Source organism: Scyliorhinus canicula, chromosome 1, assembly GCF_902713615.1.
Source record: "Scyliorhinus canicula chromosome 1, sScyCan1.1, whole genome shotgun sequence".
Lineage (NCBI taxonomy): Eukaryota > Metazoa > Chordata > Chondrichthyes > Carcharhiniformes > Scyliorhinidae > Scyliorhinus > Scyliorhinus canicula.
The window spans coordinates 286,605,313-286,621,983 of NC_052146.1; the positions used below are offsets into that span (position 1 = coordinate 286,605,313).

The 16,671-nt window shown below is 49.2% G+C and overlaps 1 protein-coding gene across 1 annotated transcript in view; it reads left to right on the top strand.

Annotated features, from left to right (window-relative positions):
- Window positions 1-16,671, top strand: part of LOC119975111 (arginase-1-like) — a 137,209-nt gene that overhangs the window by 108,642 nt on the left and 11,896 nt on the right. The window contains exon 5 of the mRNA XM_038814655.1: window positions 11,617-11,711. Coding sequence (XP_038670583.1) covers window positions 11,617-11,711 — 95 coding nt within the window. The remainder of the gene's footprint in view (window positions 1-11,616; window positions 11,712-16,671) is intronic.

Sequence of the window (16,671 nt, forward strand, 5' to 3'; positions counted from 1 at the left end):
CGCTGGAGAGAGAACAAATTCACACAATAAAGCATCTACTTCAAATGTAAGACTACGAGCTTTATTCAGACACAAGGAATAATACATAGGGTTATGGAGAGAAGGCAGGGAAATGGCATTGAGTAAGGTAACGGTAAAGTCACATTGTCCCAGATGACAATAGGCTGCTTTCTTCTTTAAAGGGGGAGAGGTGACTGGTGGTGATTTAACCGAAGGATCAGCACACCTCAAGTGAGGGGCAAGGATGAGAAGGTGGGCCTTCATTGAGTAAATTGCTCATTCCCTTAACTTGCGTAGACAGGATAGGCCAAACACGGCCTCCTGCGCTGTAAAGATCCTGTGATTCTGTGAATTCATCCCTCAAAAGAATCTCCCTGGAAATGCAGAAGAACACTGGGGGCAATTTTGTGTGCCCGGCACAAACCCCGCTATGAGGGAAATCCTGGTCTCTGAGGATCTGACCTTGCCAGCATCTTTGGGTGCCGCACATCTCATACACGGCGCAAATCACTCCAAGCTCCAAAAAAATTATTAAGTGTGGAATGATCGTGATTATTCTATTTTTTCACATGCTTTTATTGATTTTCATCTTTTTCTGGTACATAGTCCAGCAATCACTGAAAGCTAAATGCTTTCAAATTTACAGAGCTCCCTCAGAGACGTGAGCAGAGACACACAAAACACAGAGAAAATACCACATATTCAAACAAGGAAGCTTATGACAATTTACATGTCTCTCCAGCCACTGTGGCTGTAGACTCTATCTGGCCGTTCCAACCTGATTGGCCACCCGGTGTTGGCCCTGGCATGTATCGCCCAGTATGCTGGTGTTGTCCCTGTTTCTCCCTCTTGTCCTCTGTCCCATCCTCCACGGCTATGCCGCCTGTATTCTGTGGTTCCCACTGTGGGTTATTTTTAACCACACACCCCCTCACTCAGTTCCCCCAACTTGCCCCCCTCCCTCCTTTGTGTTTTGTGGTTCACCTGCACCTACCACCCCCACCCCCACCGTTGGTTGCTGTCTATGAACAGGTCTTGAAACAAGTTGGTGAATGGTTTCCACATCTTGTGAAAGCCCTCTTCCGATCCACAGATGGTGAATTTTATTTTCTCCAGTCGGAGGAATTCCGACAGGTCGGACAGCAAGTCTGCAGCTTTGGATGGTGCAGGAATCTTGGGCGAGCAATTAAGCAGGCAAAGGCTAGGGTGTCAACTCCCCCTCCCCATGTAGAGTCCTGGCTGTTCCGAGACTCCGAAGACCGCCGCTTTAGGGCATGGCTCCATCCTCACCCCATAACCTTGGACATTGCCTCAAAAAAGGTTATCCAAGCGCAGCATGGTGGCGCAGTGGAAAGCACTGCTGCCTCATGGCGCCGAGGTCCCAGGTTCGATCCCGGCTCTGGGTAACTGCCCATGTGGAGTTTTCACATTCTCCCCGTGTTTGTGTGGGTTTCGCCCGCGCAACCCAAAGATGAGCAGTGTAGGTGGATTGGCCACGCTAAATTTCCCCTTAATTGGAAAAAATGAAATGAAGTGAAATGAAAATCGCGTATTGTCACGAGTAGGCTTCAATGAAGTTACTGTGAAAAGCCCCTAATCGCCACATTCCGGCGCCTGTTCGGGGAGGCTGGAATGGGAATTGAACCGTGCTGCTGGCCTGCCTTGGTCTGCTTTAAAAGCCAGCGATTTAGCCGGGTACTCTAAATTCATTTAAAAAAAGGTTGCCCAGAACCGACAAGTGTGGTGCAGGCCCAAAACATGTGGTGTGGTTGGCCGGGCCTCCTTGGCACAGTCCACATTTGTCCTCCATCTCCAGGAAGAACCTGTTCATTCGTGTTCTGGTTAGGTGCGCTCTGTGTACCACCTTTAACTACATTAGGCTCAGCCCTGTGCATATGGAGGTGGAGTTCATCCTGTTTAGTGCTTCAGAGCCCCCCCTTAATTCTACACCTAGTTCTTCCTCCGATTGTTCTCTTATTTCGTCCAGGCGGGGCGTGCCTCCTCCAATAATGGTCCGTACAGGTCACTGCAGTTCCTTTTCCCCAAGTTGCCTGCGTTCAATAGTCCCTCTACAGTGAGTGTCTCGGCGTCCGTGGGTACATCGTTGTTTCCTACGGAGGAGGTTTTTTGATTTGCATGTACTTTAATTTGTTCCCTTAACGCAGCTGGAATCTCACCGTCAGTTCCTCCAAAGTCGCTAGTCTATCATCTGTGTACATGTCGCTAACTGTCAGTGTCCCCTCGTCCTGTCTCCACCTTTTAAAGGTGGCGTCCATTGTTGCTGTCGTGAACCTGTGGTTGTTACAGATGGGGGCCATGGTGGACAATGCAACAGCACACTCCAAAACAATGACAAGAGTACAAACATGCCATGGCATGACAACAAATTTCACAAATTCACATTTGCTTCAGAACAAGCAAGTAAACCAGCTTACAATGCAGATGACACACTAAATCGACATCACAAGCACAAAACAAAATTCCACATCAGTCAACATCAGCCGTTCAACCATTCGAACACCTCGTGAGAACTTGCTGGTTACTTAAAAACAAGAACACTGACGACATTCACAAAGAAATTACAATATCAACATCACCACGTCAACAACAGAAGATCTGAACGTCTGTGGGTCCTGTACACAGTTAAAGTCCCCCTCCCACGATGAATGTGCGTGTTTATGTCAGGGATTGTGCCATGGTCTTCTTTATGAATTCCATGTTGTCCCAGTTGTGAGCGTACACATTAACAAGGACCACTGGTCCGTGTGGAGTTTGCACATTCTCCCCACGTCTGCGTGAGTTTCACCCCCACAACCCAAAGATGTGCAGGTTAGGTGGATTGGCCACACTAAATTGCCCCTTAATTGGAAAAAAATTATTATTGGATACGCTCAATTTATAAACAAGAAAGAAAAAATAACAAGGACCACTGGTGCCCCGTCCAGGGCAACACTGGCCATGACATACCATTCCCCAGGGTCTGTAACCGCACACGTCACTATAAACACCGTCCTCTTACTGAGCAGTACGGCCACGTCATGCCAGCTCTCGTCCTGTAGCATGAATGGTACGTCTGTCCCACCCAACCTTTCCTCCCCACAGTCTGTCCTTCTCCCCAGGTGGAAGACTATGGCGGCCTTCATACTTTTCAGATGGGCGAAGACTCCAGATCTTTTCACTGGGATGTTAAGTCCCCTGACGTTCCAGGTGACTATTCTGATCAGGGGTTTCTGTTCCCCCCTTCCCCTCCTCCTGCGGGATCAACCATACTCACCTTGTGGATGCGCCCCTGCACTTCGGGGTTTCCCTTTATTAGGGAGCCATCCAATATGGCCTTGGTCATCATACTCACCATGAGGCTGGGCCCCTGCGCTCCAGGGTTTTCCTTTGTCCAAAGGCATCCCAAAATGGCCATCAAAATGTGTATGCCATGTGGATCAGCACCTGCACTCCGGGGTTTCCCTTTGTTTGGGACCCTCCAAAGTACCTTTGTGTTCCTTGCTGCCATGTGCGATCTGTCATAGCCAGCCTAGAGCCCCCCCACCATCCCTTTATTTTCCCTTCGGATCGGTTTTCTCCCCCCCACTTACCTCTATAGTTGTCCTCTTCCTCCATTTCCCTCCCTTCACTCCTCTTACTGAGCCCTCCTCTCGGCAGGTGCCCTCCCCCCAACGGGGGATGTGCCATGGCCCCCCTTTCGCTCGTACATCCTGGCGCGAGCATTCTCACTAGTGGGTTGCCCCCCCTCCTGCGGTCAGCCTCCCCTTCGCACGCTACATGTCTGTTCTCCCTTCCTCCTCTTCACCCTCTCCTGTGCCAAGCTGCTCTCGCCCTCTCCTTTCAAACCGAGGTGGTACAGTCCCACTCAACTAGTCTTTGGCAGCCGCAATCCACTAGGGTGTCCGCTTTATCACTGGTTCTGCTGCTGTCTTCCCAGTTTGTGTTTCTGGATGAATCTGTCCGCATCCGCAGGCATGGTGAAGTAATGCTCTCTGCCCTGGCAGGTGACCCAGAGCTTGGCTGGATCAAAATTTTATCCCATTTTTGTACAGGGCTGTTGAATTTTGGTTCTATTGAATTCCGCCTGCCTCTCAGCCAGACCCACCCCAATGTCCTGATAGATCCTAATCGTTGTCCCTCCCAGTTGCAGGGCCTTGTCTGCCTGGCCCAGTTCAGGATTCTTTCCTGGTCTTGGTACCGGTCTAATTTTGCAATTATGGCCCTTGGCTATTCCCCGCCCTGGGCTTTGGCCGGAATGACCTGTGGGCTCTATTTCTGGCAGCTTGGAGAAGCTGTCTCTCCCCACCAGGTTGTCCATCATCTGGGCCACATATTCCGTGGGGTTCCTGCCCTCGGTTCCCTCCATTAGGCCCACTATGCGTAGGTTCTGGCACTGCGATCGGTTGGCCTGATCTTCAATCTTTCCTTTTAGCATCCCTTGACTGGCCACCAACCTTGCCACATCCTTTTCCAGTGCAGCAATCCGGTCGCTCTAATCCGTTGAGGACTTTTTCAGCTCCCTTATGGTCGCCCCGAGTCTTCAGCTGCCTCTCCGTCTTTTCCAGGGCTACCTGCATGGTGATCAGCACCCCTGCCACCTTGACCATTGCCCTCATATCGACTTTAATGGCCTTCTTGAGTTCCTGCCAAAGGAATTCCCTCCATCCACTCACTGGGGAGGAGGAGCTTGGTTCGCAGCCTGGTGGTCCCTCTCGGTCAGATGTGGCCGGGGTTTCATTACCTCGCGTGCTTGCCATTAATGCACTATCAATTACGATGAGACGAGAGTAGAGTGTAAACAAGGCTTTATTAAGCAGAGATGTGTAGCCTCCCGCAGCTGCTGCCAAAAAGGCTGCAGCTCGGTGTGCACACATTTATACTCCGCCTACCGGGCGGAGCCAGCAGGCAGGGATCTACCCCTGTACCTGTAGTACAGGAGCCTCATCCTATTACACCTCATATGTGATATATATATATAACAGTGGTGACGACCACATTCACCCCCTGTTAAAAAAAGAGACCAGCCGGGGTGGTGGAAGACTATTTACACGCATAGGTTAACATTTTAGGGTAAGTTCACAAATTAAGACAATCGGGTGCCTTGAGAGTGGCGGCCTGAGCGACGTCTGATGCATCACTCTCGACTTGGAAGGGGAGTGTCTCATCGACCGTGTGCATTGCGGCCTTGGCGATGTCGGCCTTGATACGTTGAACGCTTGTACATTACGGGAGGCGACCATTAGTGAGATTGCGTGATTCTTGGTCGCCGTGAGGTCGAGGGTAGCCCCTTCTAAGAGGCGCTAGAAGATGTACGCCGACCCTATGCCTGTAACGAAAGCACCCCTGATTAGGAGTTCGAAACGTTCAATGGGCCAAAACGGCCTGGCAATCGCAGTCCCTCGCCAGGGCATGCAGGGCACGCCAGAAATCTTCCACAGACTCACCGGGGAGTTGATGTCGCGTGGACAGGAGGTGCCTGGCATAGATTTTGTTGGTCTGCTGAGTGTAGTTCTCTTTCCTTAGCGCCATGGCCTCAGCGTAGGTAGGCGCGTCCCGGATGAGGGGAAAGATATCGGAGCTCCGGGCAGCACGGTGGCCTAGTGGTTAGCACAACCGCCTCACGGCGCTGAGGTCCCAGGTTCGATCCCGGCTCTGGGTCACTGTCCGTGTGGAGTTTGCACATTCTCCCCGTGTCTGCGTGGGTTTCGCCCCCACAACCCAAAAATGTGCAGAGTAGGTGTATTGGCCATGCTAAATTGCCCCTTAATTGGAAAATATAATTGGGTAATCTAAATTTATTTAAAAAAAAGAAAAAAAAAAAGATATCAGAGCTCAGCCATGTATACAGGATCTGGAGCTTCTGTGCCTCTGAGGGTGGTTCTGTTGCAGATCCAATGTAGACTTCAAAGCAAGCTAGCCAATATGCGAAGGCCGACTTGGCGTTGTCTGCTTGAGGGGGAAGCTGCAGGCGATCCGGCTTGATGCGGAGATCCCTCGTAAAAAAAATAAATTGATGCACTATCAATTACAATGAGATGAGAGTAGAGTGTAAACAAGGCTTTATTAAGCAGAGATGTGTAGCCTCCTGCAGCTGCTGCCGAAATGGCTGTAGCTCGATGAGCCCACACATTTATACTCCGCCTACTGGGCAGAGCCAGCAGGCAGGGATCTACCCCCGTACCTGTAGTACAGGAACCTCACCGTATTACACCTCATATGTGATATATATATATATATATATAAAACAGTGGTGACTACCACAGCCATCTCTGCCATTCATCTCTCCAGTATTGTCTTTTCTTTCTTTTCGTCCTGTGGAGCTGCAGCTGCTCAACACAATTAGTCTTGCTGTGTTGAAGGAGGGTTAGGTGTTTTTTTCCCCATTTCCAGCGGGCTGTTTTGAGTTTAAAGTGCCTAACTCCAAATTCTCAGGAAGAGAGCCACTTTTTGTGCGTCCACTCAGCACATCCCTGTCCAATCGCATTTGTTCTATGGCCATGGTCAATGTACAGGGTTGTGGGATGGGGCGGGGAAGTGGAACTGGATGGAGTGCTCTTTCGGAGGATCAGTGCGAACTCAATGTGCCAAATTACCTCCTTCTGCACTGTGGGAATTCTATGGATTGGGATCATGCCAGAACAGCCAGCGCGATTCACACTGATTTTCACATCCAAAATGACATTTTTAGGGAAAATTCCAGCCTCTTTGAGAGACCTCCAGGTGAATTTATGTTGTACAGTCCAGGCTCCTGAAACAATTGCATCATTCCAATAACAATGCTTTCCAAGAACAACTGATTTAAGTTACAGCATGATTTGTTAACAGAAATTACCATAATTTTTTCCAATACGATTTCTAACATTAAAGTTTGAGAAAACCAGACAACAAGAAATATATTTTTTTTTAAATAATTTTTATTCAAATTTTCAACAAGTTTTAACCAACAGAAACGGAAGAAAAATAAAAATAACAGTAGCCCCCCCCCCAATACAGAAACAATAAATTAACAAAATTAATTAACATGAGAACAAATACACATACCCAATAAAGGAAAAAACAAACCCGTCCATTCCCCCGCCCCCGGTTGCTGCTGTAACTGACCATCCTCTAATGCTCTGCCAGAAAGTCTAGAAACGGTTGCCACCGCCGGAAGAACCCTTGCCCCGACCTCCTGAGGGCAAACTTGACCCTCTCCAGTTTGATGAACCCAGCCATATCGTTGACCCAGGATTCCACGCCCGGGGGCCTTGCATCCTTCCACTGCAGAAGAATCCTGCGCCGGGCTACCAGGGACGCAAAGGCCAGAATACCGGCCTCTTTTGCCTCCTGCACGCCTGGCTCCACTGCTACCCCAAATATTGCGAGCCCCCAGCCCGGCTCAACCCTGGAACCAACCACCCTTGACAGCGTCTCCGTGACGCCCCTCCAAAAGCCCTCCAGCGCAGGGCACGCCCAAAACATGTGGGTGTGGTTTGCTGGGCTCCCTGAACACCTGACACACCTGTCCTCTCGCCCAAAGAACCGGCTCAGCCTTGCCCCAGTCATGTGCGCCCTATGCAGCACGTTAAATTGAATTAAACTGAGCCTCGCGCAGGGGGAGGAGGAATTCACCATCCCCAGGGCATCCGCCAACATCCCCTCGTCGATCTCCTCTCCCAGCTACTCCTCCCACTTACCTTTCAGCTCCTCCACCGAGGCCTCCTCCCCCTCTTGCGTCATTTGGTAGATTGCCAAAATCCTCCCCTCAAACCCATGTCCACGAGAGCACCCTATCCTGAACCCCCCTTGACGGCAACAGTGGAAACTCCGCCACCTGCCGCCTGACAAACGCCCTTACCTGCATGTATCTGAAGGTGTTCCCTGGGGGAAGGCCAAACCTCCCCTCCAACTCCTCTAGGGTCGCAAACTTCCAATCGGGAAAAAGGTCCCCCATCCGCCTGATACCTGCCCTGTGCCAGCTCCGAAACCCTCCGTCCATTCTCCCTGGTACAAACCGATGGTTCCCCCGTGTCAGGGACCAGACTGAAGCCTTCACTTCCCCCCTATGCCGCCTCCACTGCCCACAGATTTTGAGGGTAGCCGCCACCACCGGACTCGTAGTATATCTTGTTGGGGGGAGCGGCAATGGCGCCGTCACCAGCGCCTCCAGGCTCGTGCCCACACAAGACACCGCCTCCACCCTCTTCCATGCCGCCCCCTCCCCCTCCATCATCCACCTATGTATCATCGCCACATTCGCGGCCCAGTAGTACCCATATAGGTTGGGCAACGCCAACCCTCCCACATCCCTACCCCACTGCAGGAATACCCTCCTCACCCTCGGGGTCTTCTGCGCCCACACAAACCCCATAATACTCCTATTGACCCGCCTGAAGAAAGCCTTAGGAATCATGATAGGGAGGCACTGGAAGAGGAACAAAAACCTCGGGAGCACCGTCATTTTGACAGACTGGACCCTGCCCGCTAGGGAGAGTGGCAACACATCCCACCTCCTAAACTCCTCCTCCATCTGCTCCACCAGCTTCGTAAAGTTGAGCCTGTATAGGGCCCCCCAGCTCCTCGCTACCTGGACCCCCAGGCACCTAAAACTCCTCTCCGCCCTTTTCAGCGGGAGCTCCCCAATCCCTCTCTCCTGGTCCCCCAGATGTACTATGAACAGCTCACTCTTCCCCACGTTGAGCTTATACCCGGAGAAGTCCCCGAACTCCCTAAGAATCCTTATCACCTCCGGCATCCCCCCCACCGGGTCCGCCAAGTACAACAGTAGGTCATCCATGTATACCGACAGCCAATGCTCTTCCCCCCCACCCCGCACTATCTCCCTCCAGTTCCTCGACTCCCTCAGCGCAATGGCCAGGGGTTTGATCGCCAGCGCAAAGAGCAGGGGAGACAGGGGGCACCCCTTCCTCGTCCCCCGGTACAATTGAAAATTCTCCGACCTCCTCCCATTCATAGCCACACTCGCCACTGGGGCCTCATACAGCAGCCTCACCCACCTAACAAATCCCTCTCCAAACCCGAACCGTTTCAACACCTCCCAAAGGTATCCCCACTCCACCCTATCAAAGGCCTTCTCCGCATCCATCGCCGCCAATACCTCCGCCTCCCCTTCCACTGCCGGCATCATTGTGACATTCAGAATCCTCCGGTATTCAACTACCTCCCCCTTCACAAAACCTGTTTGATCCTTGTGTATGACCTGCGGCACGATGTCCTCCACCCTCCTGGCCAATATCTTTGCTAGCAGTTTCGCATCCACATTCAGGAGCGAAATCGGTCTATGTGACCCGCACTGAAGGGGATCCTTATCCCGCTTCAGGATCAGCGAGATCAGCGCCCTAGACATCGTCGGAAGCAAAGCCCCCCCCTTTCTTGCCTCATTAAAGGTCCTAACTAGCAGGGGGCCCAGCAGATCTGAAAACTTCTTATAGAATTCAACTGGGAACCCATCGGGCCCCGGTGCCTTCCGTGTCTGCATGCTCCCCGTCGCGTTAACCAGCTCCTCCAGTCCAACTGGCACCCCCAACCCCACCACCTGCTCCTCCTCCACTTTCGGAAACCTTAGCTTGCCCAGAAAGCGATCCATCCCTCCCTCCTCCACTGGGGGCACTGACCGGTATAGTTCCTCATAAAAAGTCCTAAAAACCCCGCTGATGCCCCTCGCACTTCGTACCAGACTCCCTCCTCCATCCCTAACTCCCCCTATCTCCCTAGCTTCCTCCCACTTCCGGAGCTGGTGCGCCAGTATCCGACTCGCCTTTTCCCCATATTTGTATACCGCCCCCTGCGCCCTCCTCCACTGCGCCTCCGTCTTCCTGGTGGTCAATAGATCGAACTCCGCTTGGAAGCTACGTCACTTCCTCAACAGCCCTTCCTCCAGGACCTCCGCGTACCTCTTGTCTATCCTCACCATGTCTTCCACCAGCCTCTCCCTCTTTCTCCTCTCCCCCCTCTCCCTATGTGCCCTGATGGAGATCAGCTCCCCCTAACCACCGCCTTCAGCGCCTCCCAGACCACCCCCACCTGCACCTCCCCATTATCATTAATATCTAGGTACCCCTCCATACACCTCCGGACCCGCCCGCACGCCTCCTCGTCCGCCAGCAACCCCAACTCTAACCGCCACATCGGGCGTTGGTCCCTACCCTCCCTCAACTCAAGGTCTACCCAATGCGGAGCATGGTCTGAAATGGCTATCGCCGAGTATTCCGCACCTTCCACCCTCGGAATCAACGCCCTGCTCAAAACAAAAAAGTCAATCCGGGAGTAAGCCTTGTGGAGATGGGAGAAGAACAAGAATTCCCTAACATCGGCCTCATAAATGTCCAAGGATCCACCCCTCCCATCTGGTCCATGAACCCCCTCAGTACTTTGGCCGCCGCCGGCCTCCTACTCCAACCCGTCCTAGACCTAGAGCGGTCAAGTGCTGGGTCCAGCACTGTGTTAAAATCCCCTCCCATTATTAAACCACCTGTCTCAAGGTCAGGAATCCGGCCCAACATACGCCGCATGAAGCCCGCATCCCTAACCCTCTCCTGTGCAGCACTGCTTTCGTCCGGTTATGACCGGCCCTTTTCCTCGCCACCTCCGCGCTCCAGTCCTGGTAGATTCGTACCTCCGCATTCTCCCACCCGCTCCCATCAGCGAGTTCAGTATGGTGACCACATAGGCCCCTTAAGGAGGCCCAGGATCCGCAGATTCCTCCGCCGCGAGCGGTTCTCCATTTCCTCAAGCCTTGCCTGCCATTTTAGGTACTTAGGTAAGCTTTTTAGTACTCCTTCTTACATTATTAACCAAATTTTCAAAGGTTTGTCGGCATCTTTTCTGTCAGGTATGTACCATGAAAGCTGCGTCCTAGATGTAGCAAAATATATGAAGAAATAGGGCCAGAGAATATTTCTATACTATGCTAGTAATAAAGCATGTTTTATCACAATAAACTAATCTAGTGGTTGCTGCTGTTTGCTGTGTTATAATGAATTTCAGAAGTTCCATTTTACATTAGGACTCTGAGCACAGGTCCCACAACCGCACACATTATTGTGCCCTGATATGTGAACAAGGAACACTTAATAAATACCATGGGCAGGGCACAGTAGCACAGTGGTTTGCACTGAGTCTTCACAGTGCCAGGGACCCGAGTTCGATTCCTGGCTTGGGACACTGTGCGGTGGCTGCACGCTCTCTCCATGTCTGCGTGGGTTTCCTCCGGGTGCTCCAGTTTCCTCCTACAAGTGCCGAAAGACGTGCTTGTAAGGTGAATTGGACATTCTGAATTCTCCCTCAGTGTCCCCGAACAGGCGGCGGAGTGTGGCGACTAGGGGCTTTTTACAGTAACTTCATTGCAGTGTTAATGTAAGCCTACTTGTGATACTAATAAAGATTATTACTATATATGAATTGTTTCAACATAAATATCTTCTGTGGCCGTTGTTCGCCACATTCCAGAAAGGGGAAAGTGTATTTCAGTGGTCAATCTTTACCATTAAAATAATTATAAAGCACTCATTTTAGATTTTTAGGTTACCACAATCTAAAGCAATTTTCTGTCTGATAGCTAGTGGGTCGAAATTTCTTGAACACTCTCTGAGTCATTCTTCATGTTTTCCATCTCAGATTCCAGCTATCCCAGGATTCAGTTGGCTGGAACCATGTTTATCTGCAAAAGATATTGTTTATGTTGGTCTGAGAGATGTGGATCCTGGTGAGAAGTGAGTTTCTTAATTGAAGACATCCTGAGCATTTATAATTAGTCTAATTAATATTTAACTTTCAAGTATTGGAAGCAATTGTCATTTATTCAATAAATCTTTTAGTATCATATCTATGGGAGTATAATTTTCCTGTAATATATAGTGATTAATTTCTGGTAACTGTGCAGTAATAGTTATAAATATATTACAGAGGCTAAAATTACTTTGTCAGCCTAGTAACTGGTTGGTTTCAACTTCCAGCATTATTTCAATGAAACTGAGAGGTTATCCACATAGGACCTACACACTTAACTTTTCAATCAATATCTCAATACACTCACTAACTTATGTCCTCTCTTTATGTGGGCAGAATGGCACATACTGCAAGGGAGTGACCCTGGAGAAGTGTCCAATGTCATAACCCTCACCCAAGTGGAGCATGGAGCCATGGAGATTAGTAGCTGAGACATGTCGTGACTAAAGAGAGGAAAGTGAGACTATTGACTTATTTGAGTAAAGATACCAGCAAGTTAGCTTGGCTAAACTACCTCAACAACAGCCAAGATTCAGCAGTCTGCAGCTGAACCTCACAGACTCAATAACCCAGAACACATGGCCACAAGCATCTCAAAGAACCCAACATAAACAAATGCAGCCTTCCAACAGCTTTGCTGAGGTCTTTGTGGAAATCTACATAGAAGTAGTAGTGTTAGTAAATATTCTTAGACAGAAGTTACCATGAGTCGACACTTTAGTGAGAAATTAACAGAAGACATTTGGTACTGGGAATTATATTCACCACCTACAACACATTTGGCACTTTGGTCTGCAGTGCTTTCATAGCAGCTCCTAAGCCTGCATTGTCCGTGGACGTAACTTCTGAGCTCCAGGCATCAGATTTTGGGGACCTATCTCATAGATGCACTGGGGAACTACTCCCACTCCCTCTCGCCAGGGAAGTTCTCAGGTAAAGTTAGCACATTGTTGCCTGTGGAGCGCAAGCTTCCCATGGACAACTGCCCTTGCACTGGGAACCAGATGAAAATTGCACTTCAGATGATTCCACTGGGTTACATGAATAGTTACCCAGAAAAAGTTAGAAGAATTAAAATTATTTCCAGCTTCTGGGTAACCAATGTAGAGAAGCACTTGGAATGCCCCATAGGATTCCCTCACATCTCCGAACCCCCAGGGTCACCCCGACCCCTATGAGTCTTCCCCCACTCCGACCTCCGCAGGACATTCCCTGACACCCAACTTTACCCCGCCCCAAACACACATAGACACAAATCCTAACTACTTCACTGCATAAACTTACTTTGCCAAAGATCATTAAACCTGGCTGGACCTTTAAATTTACCTGGTTTATGCTGGTGCCATAAAAAAAGGTGTGGCTTACTTGCTTTAGACTCTACTGCCCTCGACATTAGGCCCTGGAAATGTGCTGCAGTGCCCAGATCTCGCATGAGCCAGATGTCAGCCGAGATGGGAGTGGCAGGATTTCAAGTAAAGAACTTTTGAGCCATTGGCCATCCGACTCAATTGACACTTGGAAGTTATGATCCATTATGCCATTGATATATAAGTTGTCCAAATAGTTTCAAGATTTTTTAACATGTGCATTAAGGCAGTGATGATGAATCTAACAAGAATTGTAAATGCAAACTCTCTTACTATAAGTTTTCAAGGCAGTGGTATTGAGCAGGTCACAGGAATCGTTCAGCAATTAACTAATCTCTCATTTCACTTTCATCGGTTACTTCCTATTCTCCCGCTGAGCCCCAACTTGTATTATGCAGCTAACAAGGCCTGTTTCTACTGCTGTGCCTTCTCCAAAATCTAGGCCTCTTATGACTAACATGCCACTATGCTGGACGTGAATCCCCTATTCCTCCTCCTCCTCAGCTTTTTGGCATTTACTTTGTGACAAAGGTTGTGTGGGGTTGTGCAGAATGCAACATACCTTGACAAATCTTGGCACACGCTCCTGCTAGTACTGCAGACTCCTTCAGAGCGGAAACACTCTATTGGTCGAGTCGATCACATTTTGTGTGGCAGCATGGCTTTCATTATATGCATGCTGTCCAAATGTGAATGGAGTAATGAGACAGATGTTCAGCGGAAAGCTATTGTCACTAAGTCTAGTCACCGTCTAGTTTGTTGTGCACACAGTACTATAGAACACCACAAAATGAAGACATTGTGACACTGACCTGCATGATGCAGAGTGTGGTACACACCAGCTGGACACTAAGGGAGTCGAATCTGTTTCTGTTGCGGTGCACCAAAAACTTATGTGGCACTCGCAAAACTAAGCATGTGAAAAAGTGGCACTCTGCGGAAGTATGCAATCCTACCAAAGCTACAGGCTTGCTCTGCCCGCTTCTCTAACAACAGCATAGATGCTAATTTGGAAAACAGTTGCACTGAAAGTACGAGCCCTGCGCAAACAAATTTTGCTGTTTTATGTTTTATTGTCAGTCCCATGTTTGCTATGTACAGAAATACATCACCTTCTGTACGTCCTTCCAAACAAGTTACGGAAAAACACAATAAAAACAGAAAATGCTGGAAATCCTCAGCAAGTCTGGCAACATTGGTGAGGAGAGAAATAGAGGTAATAATGAGCCATAACTTCCTGGCTCCTCAGCGTAGGATTTGAGTGGTTCCCCAACGATACACTCTGGAATCCATCTTGGAAATTCCCATACAAGGATTCACCTGGCATTTGTGCAGTGGGCTAAGAACTGTCCAACAAATCTCGGATGATTTTGCTAGTTCTATACTCAGTTACTCTGAAATAGTAGGGGAAAAAAGTACTTCTAACTGCAGAGTAACTATTTTAAAGAACCAGGCCGAGGCACAAACAGTACGCCACCCCTGACCTCACCACCCACAGTATTCCCCATCCACATGGGATTTCCCACCCCACTGCTCCCCCAACCCATTCACTTACCCACTCCATTTTAATGGTCCCTTTAAACTCACCGACCATCGGCGCCTTGTGATGTAAAAATGGGGCATGTCCTCCTTCATTCTGCTCCTTTTGCACTCTACTGCTGGATTCACTCACCTGCTTCATTCTTCAGTCTCACCCAGCCAGTCAGGAAGGTTGGGCAAAACAGGCGTTTTGGAATTTGAGCGCAGGCAAATAGCTATGGAATGGCAATCCACTGCTGATTGCCACTCCAAGGAAGTTACAGGCCATGTTTCAGGTCGTGACCATGACACCTAGATTTCAGACCCTGGAAACAGCCTCATTTATGATGAGGCGTGTCCATAACAGCTAACCTATACTGTCATTAATTGATGTCAACTTTGCTAAAATAACGGGCGAGATTCTCGCGTTTGGGAGACTATGGGAACTCCCGCTGGAGTTGAATTGCTAGCGCAAATCACAAATCAATTCAATATCCTCCACCATGCAAATTTATGCAGAGCGAGGATTGCGAGGGATTCCCGAGGAAATCCCGCTATCGGGCCGCCATTTTAGGTGATTGGAATGTACTTAACTGTATGCCCAGGTGAGTGTTCCAACAGGAATGTTTTCACTTCCCTTATTTGGACTGCTCTCTAGCTTACAGACAAGAGTTTCTTCTCTGGGGGTCTTTGGGTGGGAGGGGATGGTTCCTTTAGGTAGAGGATCTCTGTGGGGTGTTTCTTTAGTTAGTGGATCTCTGTGGGAGGTTCCTTTAGTTAGGGGGTCCCTGGGGATCTCCCTATTAAGGGGATCTCTGTGGGGGTCTCCCTTTTTACGAGGCTTCCCTATCTAAGAGGTCTCCCTATTTAGGGGGTCTGTGGGGGTTTTTATCTCGGGGATCTCTGGGAGGGTCTCCCATTTTAGGGGGTCTCAGGGGCCAGTTGGAGGGTTTGGTAGGGGAGGGGTATGCAGATAGTGCATTGTGGTGGGAGAGGGGAGGATAGCCCTCAGATGGACTTTGGGGGAAACTCCCTTAAGGAGTCACCCCTTTAGCCCACCGTGAGGTCCACCACATCAGGGTCACACTAATAAATACCAGTAGTGATCCTCATCCATGTGATTCCAGGCCCAGAGGACCACAGAATCACGCGGACTCGGAGATTCTGGTGCCTGGCCGTTAAGTGGATGCAAAAGGGTTATTAGGACCAATAGGCACCCATTAACATTCTCCCACTAGCGCGTGGGCACAAACCTGATCCCGCCGCCAGTGGGGGAGGGAGTGGGGGGTGGCTGGAGTATAGTGGTTGGTTCAGCGCACGCAAGAACCTTATTTTCAGCTGGACACCCAATTCTCTGCCCGATTGTGATCCATGTTTCCCGCGTCGCGGGGTGGAGAATTCAGGCCAACATGCTCATTTTGACACACCTGGAGAGGTACAGAAGAGATTCAATAAAATTGTATCATGGATGAGAAGCTTTAGCAATCAGGAAAAATTAGAGAAAATCAGTCTCTTATTGGAATATAGAGAGGTTTAAAATTAGCTGTCATAATAAATGGGGAAAACTAGTTGTCCTAGTTATGAGCAGAAATTCTACATTTAAGGTCATCATTACAAGAATGAAGTGCAAGATTAGGGGAATTTTTTATCCAGAAGTATTTAGAATACCAGAAACTTAATTAGCAAATATGATGGAAGCAGAATAAATAGTAGCTTTAGAAAAGGAAAGTGGATGTATTTTTTTCAAAAGGTCTTTTTTTAAAATTGTGATAAATGGAAAGATAAATGGAAATCTGTTGAGTGGCCTACTTCTGTTCTTTTATATTGCTTTAACTAAAATAAATTATTTTTTAAAATAAATGTAGAATATCCAATTATTTATTTCACAATTAAGGGGCAATTTAGCATGGCCAATTTACCTACCCTGCACATCTTTTTGGGTTGTGGGGGTGAGACCCACGCAGACACGGGGAGAATGTGCAAACTCTACATGGACAGTGACCCAGGACCAGGATTGAATCCGGGTCCTCAACGCTGTGAGGCAACAGTGCTAACAACC